General features: G+C 55.1%; 10 protein-coding genes across 11 annotated transcripts; 5 read left to right on the top strand and 5 right to left on the bottom strand.

Annotated features, from left to right (window-relative positions):
* Positions 1-422: 422 nt before the first annotated feature.
* Positions 423-1,610, bottom strand: KRP23_5522 (Peroxisomal multifunctional enzyme A; the record flags this gene model as incomplete). Its single annotated transcript, XM_067890598.1, has 6 exons — positions 423-500; positions 585-741; positions 813-1,094; positions 1,151-1,268; positions 1,327-1,533; positions 1,592-1,610. The coding sequence occupies 6 exons, from the start codon at positions 1,608-1,610 to the stop codon at positions 423-425; spliced, it is 861 nt and encodes a 286-aa protein (XP_067747131.1).
* A 186-nt stretch (positions 1,611-1,796) lies between these two features.
* KRP23_5521 (Mitochondrial inner membrane protease ATP23-like protein) lies at positions 1,797-2,724 on the top strand (the record flags this gene model as incomplete). Its single annotated transcript, XM_067890597.1, has 6 exons — positions 1,797-1,880; positions 1,954-2,032; positions 2,102-2,229; positions 2,290-2,339; positions 2,404-2,548; positions 2,638-2,724. 6 exons carry the CDS (start codon positions 1,797-1,799, stop codon positions 2,722-2,724), a joined length of 573 nt encoding a protein of 190 aa, XP_067747130.1.
* Positions 2,725-2,930: 206 nt separating this feature from the next.
* Positions 2,931-3,560, top strand: KRP23_5520 (EF-hand calcium-binding domain-containing protein 10; the record flags this gene model as incomplete). The annotated part of the gene is made up of 4 exons (XM_067890596.1): positions 2,931-3,143; positions 3,218-3,311; positions 3,371-3,458; positions 3,521-3,560. The coding sequence occupies 4 exons, from the start codon at positions 2,931-2,933 to the stop codon at positions 3,558-3,560; spliced, it is 435 nt and encodes a 144-aa protein (XP_067747129.1).
* A 91-nt stretch (positions 3,561-3,651) lies between these two features.
* On the bottom strand, positions 3,652-5,124 carry KRP23_5519 (uncharacterized protein; the record flags this gene model as incomplete). Of its 2 annotated transcripts, none has more annotated exons than XM_067890594.1 (1): positions 3,652-5,124. In XM_067890594.1, the coding sequence occupies one exon, from the start codon at positions 5,122-5,124 to the stop codon at positions 3,652-3,654; it is 1,473 nt and encodes a 490-aa protein (XP_067747127.1). The 2 variants fall into 2 exon arrangements, with proteins under 2 accessions (XP_067747127.1, XP_067747128.1); XM_067890595.1 differs by having other exon boundaries at positions 3,652-4,269.
* Positions 5,125-5,538: 414 nt separating this feature from the next.
* Positions 5,539-6,117, top strand: KRP23_5518 (uncharacterized protein; the record flags this gene model as incomplete). Its single annotated transcript, XM_067890593.1, has 1 exon — positions 5,539-6,117. The coding sequence occupies one exon, from the start codon at positions 5,539-5,541 to the stop codon at positions 6,115-6,117; it is 579 nt and encodes a 192-aa protein (XP_067747126.1).
* Positions 6,118-6,374: 257 nt separating this feature from the next.
* KRP23_5517 (Serrate RNA effector molecule) lies at positions 6,375-8,835 on the top strand (the record flags this gene model as incomplete). Its single annotated transcript, XM_067890591.1, has 4 exons — positions 6,375-6,377; positions 6,517-6,647; positions 6,713-7,304; positions 7,372-8,835. 4 exons carry the CDS (start codon positions 6,375-6,377, stop codon positions 8,833-8,835), a joined length of 2,190 nt encoding a protein of 729 aa, XP_067747125.1.
* Positions 8,836-9,105: 270 nt separating this feature from the next.
* On the bottom strand, positions 9,106-10,562 carry KRP23_5516 (SAC3 family protein B; the record flags this gene model as incomplete). The annotated part of the gene is made up of 2 exons (XM_067890590.1): positions 9,106-10,020; positions 10,083-10,562. The coding sequence occupies 2 exons, from the start codon at positions 10,560-10,562 to the stop codon at positions 9,106-9,108; spliced, it is 1,395 nt and encodes a 464-aa protein (XP_067747124.1).
* A 298-nt stretch (positions 10,563-10,860) lies between these two features.
* Positions 10,861-12,233, bottom strand: KRP23_5515 (Heme oxygenase 2; the record flags this gene model as incomplete). Its single annotated transcript, XM_067890589.1, has 9 exons — positions 10,861-10,902; positions 10,989-11,072; positions 11,158-11,265; positions 11,334-11,483; positions 11,572-11,596; positions 11,661-11,752; positions 11,825-11,919; positions 12,001-12,071; positions 12,157-12,233. 9 exons carry the CDS (start codon positions 12,231-12,233, stop codon positions 10,861-10,863), a joined length of 744 nt encoding a protein of 247 aa, XP_067747123.1.
* A 104-nt stretch (positions 12,234-12,337) lies between these two features.
* KRP23_5514 (Peptidyl-prolyl cis-trans isomerase FKBP4) lies at positions 12,338-13,290 on the top strand (the record flags this gene model as incomplete). The annotated part of the gene is made up of 3 exons (XM_067890588.1): positions 12,338-12,442; positions 12,531-12,689; positions 12,754-13,290. 3 exons carry the CDS (start codon positions 12,338-12,340, stop codon positions 13,288-13,290), a joined length of 801 nt encoding a protein of 266 aa, XP_067747122.1.
* Positions 13,291-13,370: 80 nt separating this feature from the next.
* Positions 13,371-13,709, bottom strand: KRP23_5513 (Meiosis expressed gene 1-like protein; the record flags this gene model as incomplete). The annotated part of the gene is made up of 1 exon (XM_067890587.1): positions 13,371-13,709. The coding sequence occupies one exon, from the start codon at positions 13,707-13,709 to the stop codon at positions 13,371-13,373; it is 339 nt and encodes a 112-aa protein (XP_067747121.1).
* Between the last annotated feature and the right edge of the window lie 259 nt (positions 13,710-13,968).

The raw sequence follows: 13,968 nt of genomic DNA, 5'->3' as shown, positions 1-13,968 counted from the left end.
TTCAGAGTAGTGACACCAAGGATGTGACTGTGAACATCATTTCCGCCGGTAAAAAGGTCGACAAAGTGACAGTCACGGCTGGTGGTACTGCGACGTGGAGCTCAAATATTACGGCCCTTGGAGGAAAGACATTGTACCTGGACCGTTGGCGTCCGGGTATTCTGGGGCTTCCTGGCACAGGCGGTGGGTCATTGGTACTTTGGATGCCTCGAGCAGCGGGGAGCGGCGGTCATTTGGATCTAAAAGTGAAGTTGAACGTAAGTTAGTCGTGCAGACATTGTAGAAATAGTTGGCACAGAAGTGCGAGTAAAATTCAGTAGAAATAATAGATGAATTGTTCGAAGTAGTCTGCAGCAGTGACCGATTGCGAACTTGGACACGGAGACATGCTTTTTCTTCTCTCAAAATCATAGCTCATCACTTCACTTGAGAATACTCTGGATATCCGCGATGGTGTCCTGCAGACTTCTCGGGTAGCGCGTCGGCTCCACGTCAAAGTTCTTACCGATCGGAAAAGAAATTTGCGATGAGTTAAAACAAATACTACATGTAGTTGAGGGAAAGCTGCAAGTGGCAAATGTTACCTCGATCTCGTCGATTTGTGAAGCGATGTTTTCGAGCGTGAGTTCATCTTTCGGGAATACAGCGCCACGCGATCGCTGCCAGCGCGCTTGGGCCACCCAACCACCTCCCACCTCGTACACATTACCCGTTCGATCGCAGCTTTCGTGGCACAAATACCTGCAGTCAATTCAAATGCAGCCAGTGAGCACATACTTCAAACAAGACACCACTTCCATCTCGCCACCCACGCAACAAAAGCAGCCACACTCTCCGGCGTCAGCTTTTCATTCAGCTCCTTCTCCAACAGCCCATCCGTCATCTGCGACTTGGCCAATGGCGCCACAACATTCGCCATAATATTTCGCTTGGCTCCTTCCTTGCACAGCGTGAACGTCAACCCGGCAATGCCCAGCTTCATCGCCGAGTAATTGGCCTGCCCAAAGTTCCCATACAGTCCCGACGCCGACGCAATGTTCACAATGCGCCCAAACTGCTGCTCTCTCATGATGTCCCACGACGCCTTGGTCGTCCTACAGCAACATCCGAACCGTTAGCAGCGCTCTACTTCTCCTTTTTTCTTCTCTACCTCATGGTGCCTTCCAAATGCACTTTATACACGTCGTCCCACTGCTGCTGCGTCATTTTCGCAAAGGAACTGTCCCGTATAATGCCCGCATTGTTCACGAGGATGTCCACGCGGCCCCCTACAGCAGAAGATCAATGTCAGCGTCTCCTCCTGCTTCCTCCAACTTCCGTCCGTACACTTGTTCAGCGCAGCGGCCACGACCTTGTGCCCGTCCACGACGCTGTCGTAATTGGCCAGCGCTTTGTCGCCTCCTCCCAGGCGCTGCGCCACGTCGTCCGCAGCCGAAGATTGCGGGTCATTCACCAGCACATGGGCCCCCAGACGGCCCAGATACTCGGCGTACGCGCGGCCCAGTCCGTTGCCGGCACCCGTAACGATGGCCACTGCATTGACACATTAGTATCAAAGCATATACATATGCAATGGACGGCGCCTTCCTACCGCGACGATCGAAGCGCATACTGCCGAGGCAAATTGCGAAGTGAATGACGTAGACGTCGAACTTCAAGTGCAGGTTGCACGAAGGTATGACCATCACTCTGATGTCCAAGTTGAAATGGCTCATAATGGTTGAGCTGGCTATGCATTTTTGGGACTCTTATCGTTGGACAGTCAAGATCTGGGGCACAAACGCTCACACTTCAGTATGGAGCTGTACGAGTGCGAGGACGCGGTGCAGGTGGCGCTGCAGCAGCGTCGGCCGCAGCTCATTGTGGGGATCATCAACAAGGCAGGCGAGCGGCGCGTTCTCCTATAGTTGATTCGTCTTGATCTGCGCAGTGCTAACCCCGTTGTACCACCAGTTCCTGGCCCAGCAGCATACTGAAGGCAAGAGCGCTGTGCCCGCCATCGACTTTGTGTGTCTCGACTGCCGAGACGACGGTGCGTCGAACTATAACAAGAGAGAGGGAGTGTGGTGTACTGACCTCTTTATTTTTGTATTGCCTGCAGGACCCGAGGGCAACGCGCGCGCCTTCTTCTCGGCGCCGCCGCCCACCGTCGTCTTCTGCGCCAACCGCCTGCACTCGTCACGGGAGGTGGAGGAGACCATGGTGCACGAGCTCATCCACGCCTACGACGTGCGTTGATTGGCTCGCAGTGTTGAAGTTTGCCGGGATTGACACGATTAATTGCTGCAGTTCACGGTGCGCAAGATGGATATCACCAAGTCGGACGTGCTGGCCTGCAGGTTCGTATGGCTTAGAAGACAGGTTGCCATCCTTTATTGTTGACGCTTACTTCTGCTGGTGCAGTGAGATCCGGTCGGCGCGGGAGTCTGAGTGCTACCAGAAGGCGAAGCTGCTAGAGACTGTGCTGCCTGATGTCGAGTTCTTCCAGAAGAGCGCGCGCTGGCTGAACGCTCGCTGCGTTCGTGAGCACGCCGTTCGGTCTACAAGTGTGAGGTTCATTGCTGTTGCGAACGATGCTGGAATAGCTTGCGCTTTTGTATCTAATGCTGGTTGTGCGTGTGCTGTACCCTTGAGAAGTCCATGTTCCCTGCTGAAGCGCGCAATGAAGTCGACAAAATGTTTGAGCAGTGCTATGCCGACCACAGCCCTTTTCCGAGGAAGTGATGCTCGCCGTGCAGTCCTTAAAGCGATGGATGGTGGGTTGGTCGTGCAAAATAGAGGACAATTCTATTTTATCCGAGTCAAGGTGCTTGCAATGTGCACATCAGTATGGGGGTCAACTTTGTTCATGGAACGCGTCCAATGTAGACGGACGCGACGGTTGGTTTTAGCGCCGCTTGGCAGACTGGGAAAGAAATCTAGCAGTGAGCATGTCGTCCGTGCGCCGACCAACTTCAATGCCTCCCGAGGTCAACACAAAGGACCCCAAAGCGCGCGCGGAGCTGTACACGACCTCGCATGGCATCAAGGAGCTTTTTGAGGGTCTGGGAACATTGTTGCTCTACAACCGACCGCCCAACCCCCGCGAGTTCCTCATACAGCAACTTGCCGACCTGCGAAAAGCAAAGCAGGAGCAAGACTACGTACGGATAGCCGTTGTGGATGAATGAGCTCCAACATATTATACTAACAATGCGCACGTGGTTTACCTTGCTAGCTACCGTTCTTTGAAGAGCACGATCTCAAGGCGATGTTTGCAGCCTTTGACATCAAAGAGCAAGGCTATATTACCACGGAGCAGTACAACCAAGGTACAGCATTATACAAAATATCCTTGACGACAGCAACCTGACAGCTTTATTTGCTGTAGCCTTGCAAAACCTCGGAATTGAAAAGCCGACACTGCGCCTACCCGAATCTGCGACGACCATCAACCAAGTGCTCTTTATTCGCAGCGTGTATGTGCTTGCTGCGTATCCTTTCGTCGAGTTTTCTCGTCCTTAAAACTGTTTGCTCACAGGACCCAAGAGATCAAGAACGCGTCTGCTTCGTTCATGTGATGCTCTTGCTGCAGAGGAATCTTTCGACACAAGCCACTAACAAAAGCATTTCGGAAATCAATTCACAGTTCGGATCAACACATTTTACAATCTAGAACTCGAGATATGGGGGGCATGGGCAGAATGTGCGCGTGAGGGCACCATGCACATCGTTACGGCGCATATCGAGTCGCTCAAGCTTCGGGCAAAAGCGTCTGAAGTTGGGTGCTGTGAACACGTTCCAAAGTGCTAGCGCGCCGTCGTTGCGTATCCTGTTCTGGCGGATATCGATGTGACGTAGCGTATGAAGCGTGCCGCGAAAAAACGCGTGGGCTAGTGCACGAGCGCCTTCGTCGCCCAGCAAGTTGCCCTGCAGACTGATGTCTAGCAGTTCCGGCAGCGCTCCCTTTTCAAGAGCCGTGAGCAGTGTCGCGAACGCCTTGCTGTCGATATTGTTGGACCGCAGGTCCAGCTCTTGCAGTTGTGCACACGCACCGCGAGTAAAGCAATCGGCTAGCGCAGCTACACCAGAGTATTTGACGAGGTTCCAGCCTAAATGAATGCTCCGCACCCGGGGGCATGCACCCGTTAGCAACGACCGTGCTAACTCCTTTGCTCCACGATCACCAATACGTTCGCCACGGAGCTCTTCCACGTGTTTACATCGCTTCAAGTTGATGGTGAAAAATTGTCGCTTTGCTGCCGGTATTGTAAGAGCTGCTGTCAACATCCCCCGAGCAAATGGCGGAGGGGACTCGGCATTGTTGGTAAGTGGCGCAGTATTGACCCTAAGAATGAGTAGTGTCGACATCTCGTCCTGCTCTTCCGGAGGCGGAGCAGCAGGCGTGTTGATAGCTGGAAGTATTCCGTATCGTCTCCCCATCTCGTTGGAGGCCTCGCTGCACTGCTGTAGGTTGTCTAGAGTAGCCTGCCTTTCCTCTTCATCGCGTTTTTCCGCGAGTTGCAACCTCTCAGTAGCCTCACGCAGTTGCTCTGCGCGTTTAGCCGCCTCAATGACAGCCAACTTTTGCTTCTCAACAGAACGGTTCTCGATTGCGAAGTGCGTTATTAGCGCGGTCCGCTTCTCGCTTTTGGTGACTGCTACGGTGTACTCCTCAAGCAGCGTGCGAAACTCGATTTCTTTCTGCTTCGTGAGCTTTCGTTGGGCCTTTCGCTTCACCTTGCGCTCTCGACGTGCTGCTTTCTCTGCTGCCGCCTCCTCGCGATGTCTCCGTTCTTGGTCGGCAGCAGCCCAACCCGCTGCATTTTCAGCGTGCCAGCGAGCAACTTCTTTCCACTCAAGAACCGGGTGGCGGCGCTTAGCTAACATACGCTGCTGCTCGGCCTTTAACGTGTTTGATATTCGCTGCAATGGCCGAAGCACTTCTTCTTCGTCATCTTCCTCGTCCGAATCCTCATCGCTGTCTTCATAGTCATCTTCGTCTTCGTCGCTATCATCCGGAGAGGAAGACTCGTCATTTTGCGCTGGGGATTCCTGACGTTCAGGATTCGTTTCCAAGATGCTTTGATGATGGACAGGCGAGTTGAAGGCGAGCGTTGCTGCGGGTGTCTGTTGAGTTGGCATGCTGGGCTCGTACGAAACCTTTGAGCAGGCACCTTTGGCGCACACTGACCGGTGTCCCCAGAAGGAAGCACCAACACCTCGAAATACACAGTCACTTGCTTGTCATCTCTCTTCACGCAAATAGACCCGCGACGTGGGAACTGCGCTAATGCGCGCCGTAAATACACCTTGGTGTGTTGTGCATGACATGTAAGTGCATCGCTGCTTCTTCCCATGGAAAGAAAAGCTGCATACCCCATCATCGCGTTGCAGTGACTGCGTATTCTCGGCAATCAGGAGACGCTATTTGTGCAGGGCCTGCGGCACCTCCCCGCATGCAGCTTTCGTTTGGGGGTGAGAGGGAAGCCCCCTCCACTGTCATTCACAAATTCTCCGTCCAAGTCCCATTTGCTTCCGGCCAACGCAATAGTCAAGATGGTGCACGAGCGTATCCCGATGGCTGTCCGTGTACTGACAGCTGTCCTCGCAGTGATTGCGACCGGCACGGCCGGCTCGGGCGGCATCAAAAGTTGCAACTACGGCCAGGAGATGTTCCGGTCGGGCAACCAGGTCTACTTCCTCATGGTCATCGGCGCGCTCGTGGTCATTGCGTTCACGCTCCGCGTCCTAGTGTTCGATGTGCGCAAACTGCGACTCCCGAGCCCTCGCGCACTCGTCATGTTCGACGCTGTGTGGATGCTCTTCACGTTCGCGTGCGCCGTGGCGGTGGCCGCTGCCCCCGTGGGCACGTCAGTCTGCTCGGGCGTGGACAAGGACATCCAGACGCTGCTGGAGGAGGTGTGCGATTTCAAGTGCTCCAACATCGTCACGGCGATCGTGACCATGTTCATGGCGTCCGTGTGCATCGTGTTCGACATCCTCTTCACCACGGGCGCCATCCCAGTCGGCAGCGCCGAGCCGCCTGCCGAGGACTTCACCTTCGGCGAGACCATAGGCTCCCCACGCAGCCTCAAAGCCGCCGCCAACCGCAGTGCAGCCACCGCCGAGGTCTAAGCAATAACCTAACGCCAATACACTAGCCTCCTTCCATCGACAATCACTCACTTCAATCACTCACTTCAACTTGCTGTTCACTTCAACTTGCCTTTTATGTACCCAGCGGCTGGTACGATGTACCATAAAGTCGGTACCATACTTCCAAAAGTGGTGGTGGCGCCTTCAGTCTTCAAAACACCAGCCACCGCTCAGTACGCAGCTTCGTGCGTGTCGTGCGTCAGCTCCCCCTCCCTCCCGCGGATACCAGACCCCAAATGGTGCGTCCTCTGCGCTCTCCGTGTCTTCCGCGGTGTCTGCACCCCCTTCCCCACCCGTTTAAACGCTGGACTTGAGCGTTTTAACTGCTGAATTACGTGTTCTAACCACTGTTCACCGGGTTATTTCCTCGTTTCGCAGGCGGAGCCGCCGATGCGCGAGGATTTCCCTCCCGTCGACCACCGAGGGGGCGGTCCGCCCGGCCCCCCGCCCATGAACGCGCCGTATCCCGAGCAGCGCCCGCCGTTCGGCCGCGACGATTTCCGAGGCCGGTGCGTATCAACTTTTGACGTCCTGTTGCCCTCTTCTAGCATTTTAACGCTTTAACCACATTCAGCAACCGCAGCAACAGCCGCGACAACAACGACATGCGGTTCCGGGGACCGCGCGGCCGCAGTCGAAGCCGCAGCCCGCCACGCCGCGGTCGAGGCCCTCCCGACTGGGACTCGGGTCCGCGCTTTGACGATGCGGGTCCTCGTCGCGACGCGCGGCCGTCGTCTTCGCTGCCCGAGCCGCTCGTGTCGTACAAGGTCTGGATGATGCGGCAGACGGACGAGTTGTCCCCCGAGGTGTATCAACAGCGCTACGAGGAGTACAAGAAGAAACACGTGCAGCGTGTGCTGCGCGCCTTCTTCGAACTGCACAAGCGCGAGGAGTGGCTACAGGAGCGCTACTCACCGGCGCTGCGCCACCGCGTCGACAAGCACAAGACGTCGCAGCAGATGAATGAAGCCAAGCAGTTTGGCGAGCGCGTGCGCGCCGGAACAGCCAAGATCTGCCTGGACGAACAGCCGCCTGTCGAGAACGGAGTCAACCCGCTGGGCGAGGACTTCGCCAACGACTTGGAGAACAGCGAGCGTGTGCTCTATGTCCGCCGCGTGCCGTGTGCTTGCCCTGTCGGCACGCTCAGCGAGACCATCAAGAAGGCGGTGAGTTTTGCAGAATGGCGTGTAGAGGAAGAGGTTGTTGACAAGGTGTGCTGTGTTGAGTTAATAGGGAGGCCCGTTCGTGCACATGTACTTGTCGGACCCAGTGAAGAAGAGCGCGTTCGACTTTGACCGCTCGGCGTACATCATCTACGAGAGTGCGGCAGCTGCGAGTGATGCCATGCCCAAGATTCACAACACGTTTGTGGAAGACGGAAACCAGTTCCCGCCATTCCGCCTCCAGGTGTCCCCGCACCGCGCCCGCGCGCCACTTAAAACGCCATCGTACTTGTCGGTACCCGAGCGCCTGACGTCCGACTACAAGCAGGCGACGGAACTGGCAAAGGCGCTGGACGCTCGGCTGTTCCACGGTGCCGAAGACAAGCTTGCTCGCTTTGGAATCGAGGCGCTGTTGACGTCTGAGGAGGTGACACAGAACTATTCGACTGATAAGCAGAAGCTGGACGTAGTCGTGGCCTACCTGCGCCGCGTGCACCATTATATTTATTATGCCGGTGTGCAGTGCCTCGACATGGGTGACATCATGCACGCTCACCCAGCGCTATTCTGCCGCCCGCCACCTTCGGCGCGCGATCTTGAAGAAGAGAAGGCTCGACAGGAGGCTGCTGCCGCCGCAAAGCCGGAAGAAGAGGCCCCGACGGAAGAGAACAAGGACGACGCTGCGAATACGGAGGGTGGAGAGAAGGAACCGGCAAGTTCGAGTACAACGGGAGAGCCCGTCAAGGCCATCGGCGGATGGGCGGCAGCGTTGGACGGAAGGGTGCAGGCTTACCTGGAAGAGCTGACGCCTGAGGTTGTGGATGCCAAGCGTGCAAAGAACCGTGCGCTAGTCGACGAGATCGAGACTCGCGAAGAGGCTGCTCTGGAAAGCACCTACTCGAACTACGGTGAGAAGGCTAGCGATGACGGCAAGCACCGTTGCCGACTGTGCACGAAGCTCTTCAAGGCCATGGATTTCGTCAAGAAGCACATCCGCAACAAGCACCCGGAGTTGGTTGTTGATAAGATCGCTGAGGTGGGCGAGAGTTACATGTGGGAGCAATACCGTGAGGATGAGCAGCACCCGATGCCTCCTCTTGAAACTAGCAACAACATGCCGGGCGGCGCTGTGCTCGGCGGACGCGCAGGCTCGAACGGGGGCCGCAATGGGGGCGGGTACCGTGGCCGACCTGAAAGAGACTTTAACGGAGGTGGCCGAGGGTTCTACCGCGACGATGGCTACCGGGGTCGTGGACCTCCGATGCGCGATGACCGCATGCGAAGAGGTTCATTCGACCGCCCTTCGCGCTCGCCCCCTCGGTACAACGGTGGTGGTGGTGGCTACGGTCGCTCGCCCTCTCGTGGTCCTCCTCCCTCGGGCCCGCCGCGTGTCCCGGACAGTGAGCTGCCTGTGGACCCTCGCCAGGTGTCGACGTCGTACCGCGACCTGGACAACTTGCAGGACACCAAGGTGGAGCTGAGCTTCGATGCTCTCGATAGCTTGCCGCCTCCCAAGAAGAAAACCAAGGTGTGATAGCATTGTGCCCAGGGCCATGAATACGCAGCTCACCGAGCGCTGTAACAAGAGCGAATCGAAATCAGCAACCGTCGTAATTGACGGCCGAACAAATGAGCAGAATCTGTTGCGCAGCAGTCATGTACGTAGTGAGAGCGACGGGGAAGACCTTCTTCCCATTTCTGCCGGCGCTGACTATGGAGGTAAACCGCTGCGATTTTGCATTTTGACAAAGCTTAGCTGTATGTGAGAGACAATAAAAACGAAGAAACACACGGCTCACGAAGTTTAGCATGCTGTAGTTTCGTGTGCTTCCCCCATGATGAGCTCCGTTGTCGTCTTCAGCGCTCCTTTATCAGCCAAGTCTTTCTCCATTTGAAGCGCGACTGCACGCAGTAGCGGTCGCAATGCCCCCGAGTCCATCTGATCATGCAGAGGCGCAAGCTTGAACTGAGCAAACCCAATCGAGGAAGGTTTTGCCACCGACAGCGACGATTCTGGCTGAGCGAGGTCGTCGACAATTTCCCACGAGTCAGCAACATCGTCTTGCTCGCTTCGAGCTGGTGGCGGCGGCGGCGGATGGCGCTGCGTTTGAATATTCATGCCATTGCACAGCTTCTCAGCTAGCTCGCCACCCTCGCCTTCACTACGAGGGTCGGCGAGGCGCATCCAACGCGCGAGCTCTTCCAGAGGAAAGCGGTCCTGTTTGCCAAAGCCTTTGTTGATCATGCGCAGACTATGCGTCCACATCTTTGAAAGATGACGCAGTGACGCTGCTCGCTCCAGCAGTGTCATGGCACCAAACTCGGCGAAAAACGCGTGGAAGTCGTCCGTCTGCACAGCCACAAACGCTCGAAGCGCACGCTGCACCGCCGGCAAACTACGCAGCTTCGGCGACAGCTTCAGCAGCATCCAGGCCACCTCCTGAGGCTTTTCCGCATGAAGCAGCAGGTCGTAAGCCACAAACTCACCTGCATGGTGCAACTCGGGGACGTCTTCATGGTCAAAGCCCGCCATCTCGTGCAAGTCGTACAGCGCCTGGAGCTGCGACAGAGCCGATGCGAGCTGCTCGTCGTTCAGCTTGTCACTCCAATCCTGCTGAGTCTTCACATCCCCCAACAACTGCACGGACCTTAGCCCCGCCAACAGATAGAACCGCGCTGCCTGCTGCAACGCTGTCACTAGCGACGCGTCCTCAATCCTCTGTCAACAAGAAATGTCAGTAGCTGTCCTCCAGTGTCCACCTCCCCAATACCCCACCCAACCTGTACTGTAAAATCTTGTCGGACGCTTCGTATACGGTCGTTCACAAAGTGATACACCGCCAAAAACTCGGCAGAACTTTGCAGTTCCCAAGCCTCAAAGCCGCTCTTGGGCCAGGGCAGCACCGTCGTGAACAAGTGACGCAGGGTGCGCAGCAGCACAGGTGCCGGTCTCAACTCCAACGCGTTCCAAACGTCACGACCGGCAGCGGCTCGTCGGTATTTCTTCACTGGCACGAGGCCCTGCACCCCGACAACAACTGGACGCTCGAAGCGGCTGAGCTCCTGGGTTCGCGTCCGCTCGGTCACTTCGTTTGAGGGACACAGAGATTGGCATTGACCACGGATTGGCTCTTGCTGCAATGACACTGACGCACGAGGTGGTGCAGGAGCATGAGGAGTACCGTTGTCATTGCCACGGCCTCGACCACGGGGGTTGCGACTGCGACCACGACCACGGGGTTGATGTTCTCCGCGTGTCATGGGAGCTATGTTGCATTCGTACGTAAGCGGAAAATGTAGCCATATATCGCGACTTTTCAAAATATGTATGATAATGAAAAGGGGTCCCTTTTGATACTTGTAGTTTACCCGTTAAGGGGAAATTACGAGTGATGGAAAAGGATCGCTTCTGTTGAAATGGCTGTCGGGTGGAAAGGGATCGTTTCTCCTGAGCAAATGCAGTCAATAACAATGCATTTGCGTGTTGCGACAGTAGAATCCTATTGCTGCTCCAACAAGTGTATTCACTGCGCAAAAAGCAATGCCTCCAAGTATTAAACTAGTGTTGCATGATAGAGCTGCGCGAGAGCAAGAAGTACGTCTGCATTGGCAACGAGAACACATGGAACATCGTCAAGCTAGGATAGCGGTGAATAGGCGAGCAAATAAGCCCTGTACAAAACGTACGGCGAGAATCAGACCGATGATGGCGATCCACTTCAAGATGAACTTCATCACGTGATTTCCAGCTCCATCGAGACTCCCCACGACCTACAGCGCCAAACACCAACACAATGAATAAGTGATTTGACGATATATCCGGGTTGATCGAGGAATATTCTTGTTCTTGGTGCACCTGGTTGTTCATCTTAAAGCAGTTCATCGACTCGACGAGGATGAGCTTCTTGGTCGCCTCATCATACGGGACAGCGTTGATCTTGTCCTTGATCGTGTCGCGGAGGGCCTGTCACGCGGTTAACAACATCAGTCGTAGTCATCAAGCACAACCAACAACAATTTAGTGCTGCACACCTTGTTGCTCTTGACGTCGAAGGCAAAGGCATTAAGCCCGTCACCCTCCGGCGGCTTGAAGCTTCTCTTGACCAACTTCTTGATCATCACCCCGCCAGCGAGAATTGCCATGTACATGTGGTAGCAGTATGGCAGCGCCAAGATCGGGTTCTGTCACGACGAACAAACGACACTCTGGTTAACAGGAGTGAAAGCCGCCGCACACATTGATTCAACTTGGAGGACTCTTAATGAGTACCTTCTTTCCCAGTTCTTGCAGGTGTCTAACAGCGGTCGCATAGCAAGTCAGTCCCCAACAATTATTATACAAGAAGACCCCCAACGTACTTGACGTAGTCTTGCACAGCTGGAGTGGGTTGGTACTTGGTGTTCCAGTCCTCGCCGAGGTAGTAGCGCAAGTCCTTCGCGATTTTATCCGCCTACAACCTCAAAAATATCATGTTTTATCAGCACTTCCCAAATAGGCAAAACTTTCATCATCATCCCCCCACCCTGGCAATCTCGTCAAGTAGTTCATAAAGTCCACTGAAAGCCTCGTGCTCCTTGTGTATCTTGATCGACGACTCGAGTTGCGCGTAGACGTAGTCTAGCATCCACCACCAGCGATGATGTGTACAAATTATATACCCCTACAGTATAATAAATAGTAATCTTCATTGCCACGTACAGAAGAGCATTAGCGCGCGGCCGTAGAGCTCCTTGTCTGTCAACGCTACCACCAGCTTCAAATTCACCAAACTAATCCCAAATTTCACAAAATACAGCGACATTCTCAGCGATTTCACGCTTCAACCTGCAACCTAACACTCAGCACAGCTTCTACTTGTCTGAGACGCTGTGGATCTCCCGCGTCGCGGCGCGCATCTGCTCTGTAAGCGGCGTTGGCGTCTCCATCTTCATCTTTTGTCCCTAGTTTTCTTGTAAATGTTATCTCTCCCATTGGCTGAAATCCACCCATACAAAACCCGTGTCACACGTCAGTTGACATTTTCATCGTCAAAAGCATGACCTCGGCAGATGAAGCCGCTGCTGTCTCTCCTGCTACCGCTACACCCGCTACAGACCCCCAACTCGACATGGACGAAGAATTAAAGATGCTGATGCATGATGTGAGGCTTGTTGCATCCCATAACTCGCAGTATTCGCAGAGATATTTCCATCTAAACTATTGACACGCATCATATCAATCCTTATCAGGAGCGTTCCTGCATCTTCGAGACCCGCATCGAGCGCGCAGATATGTGTCGCCAACGAGGATCCGCTCATTTCAAGGCTGGGGACGTTAACCAGGCACTGGAGTGGTACCAGCGCGCGCTTTACCACGTGGACTTTGACGAGGGCACGTGGCACTTTGAGGTGCGCGTCTGCAACGCTAATAGCTGCTGAAATAGTGCTCACTTTTTGCATTATGTTGCTGCAGTTCACGGCCAAGAACCGAGCGGATGTGAACGTGGTGAGGCTGCCGGTGTATTTGAATCTGGCGGCGTGCTACCTGGTCCAAGGAGACCCTCGAGGTGCAGAGAAGGATGAGGCGCTGCTGGCTAAGGTGGTGGAGAACGCCAACCTGGCGCTGGGGATCGACCCCGAAAATGACAAGGCCTTGTATCGTGGAGGACGCGCGTTGCTGCTGACGGGAGATTTAGATGGGGCAAAGGAGAAGCTCGCCAAGGCGGCGAAACACCACCCGACAGACAAGAATATTCGTGACGCAATGACAACGCTGAAGGAAAAACTGGCTGAGCATAAGCAGGAGGAGAAGGAACGTTGGGGCGGGCGACTGCTCCATGGAAAGGAGGCTGCAAGTGAAAACAAGGGTGCTGGCTCGAGTTCGAGCTCTAGCAGCAAGACACCACAGAAACTGCAGAAGCCGAGCGAGTCTGGTAACGCTTTGTGGATGTTTGCGATCGTGCTGATCGGCATTGCTTTAGCGCTGGGCCAGCTCAGTTTTGTGGAGTAGAGACGCAGGTGGGCTGCTGAGGAGGGTTCAATAGTTTATTGACGTGGGTTAAGGCAGCTCCTGAGTTTGATGTATCTTTTCTAGGCATACTCGAAGAGCTTGACCGTGTACAGGTACTTGTCGTCGCACTCGCGGTGTGGGCGCCAGTACGTGTAGTAGCCGTTAGCCTTGACACGAGTGCAGCGAATGAAGCCGTTGTACCAGCGCTCCGGCTCGCCGTACGTCTCCATGTACTCCTTGATGTCGCGCCAGCCAGTCTGCTGCACGCGGAACGCCTCCTCCGCCTCGGGGCTCCATTCTTTAGGACGGTAGCACCGGGTTGCCTTGGTGCTCGTGATGATAGCCTGTGGTTGCGCGTGGTTGTTGTTGTCCGACGAGTAATCCTCGTCCATCTTGAAGTGAGTGTTCGACGCGCGCATCGCGGAGCTGCGCGAGGTCCCACGCGACGAAAGGTTCGAGCTTCTCAGGGACGTTGCGTTAACAGACAGCACCTCCATGTTTGACTCGCGGCTCGGTGTGTGGTTTCTTAGGTAGCTGAAGAAGGTCTTGCTTGAATACTAGAATGACCTGTAGACTAGCAACGCGAGCGAGTATTCCTGAAGGCGTTTCGTGGACGAGAGGGTTGGCGTCTGCGAATAGCTGTCACCCCACTGGCAGCACTAAGCGGCTTCATTCATC

Source organism: Phytophthora ramorum, assembly GCF_020800215.1.
Source record: "Phytophthora ramorum isolate Pr-102 chromosome Unknown Phyram_PR-102_s0004, whole genome shotgun sequence".
Taxonomy (NCBI): domain Eukaryota; phylum Oomycota; class Peronosporomycetes; order Peronosporales; family Peronosporaceae; genus Phytophthora; species Phytophthora ramorum.
Note: the sequence above shows the minus strand (reverse complement) of the source record. Positions and strands in the feature narration are given on the sequence as shown.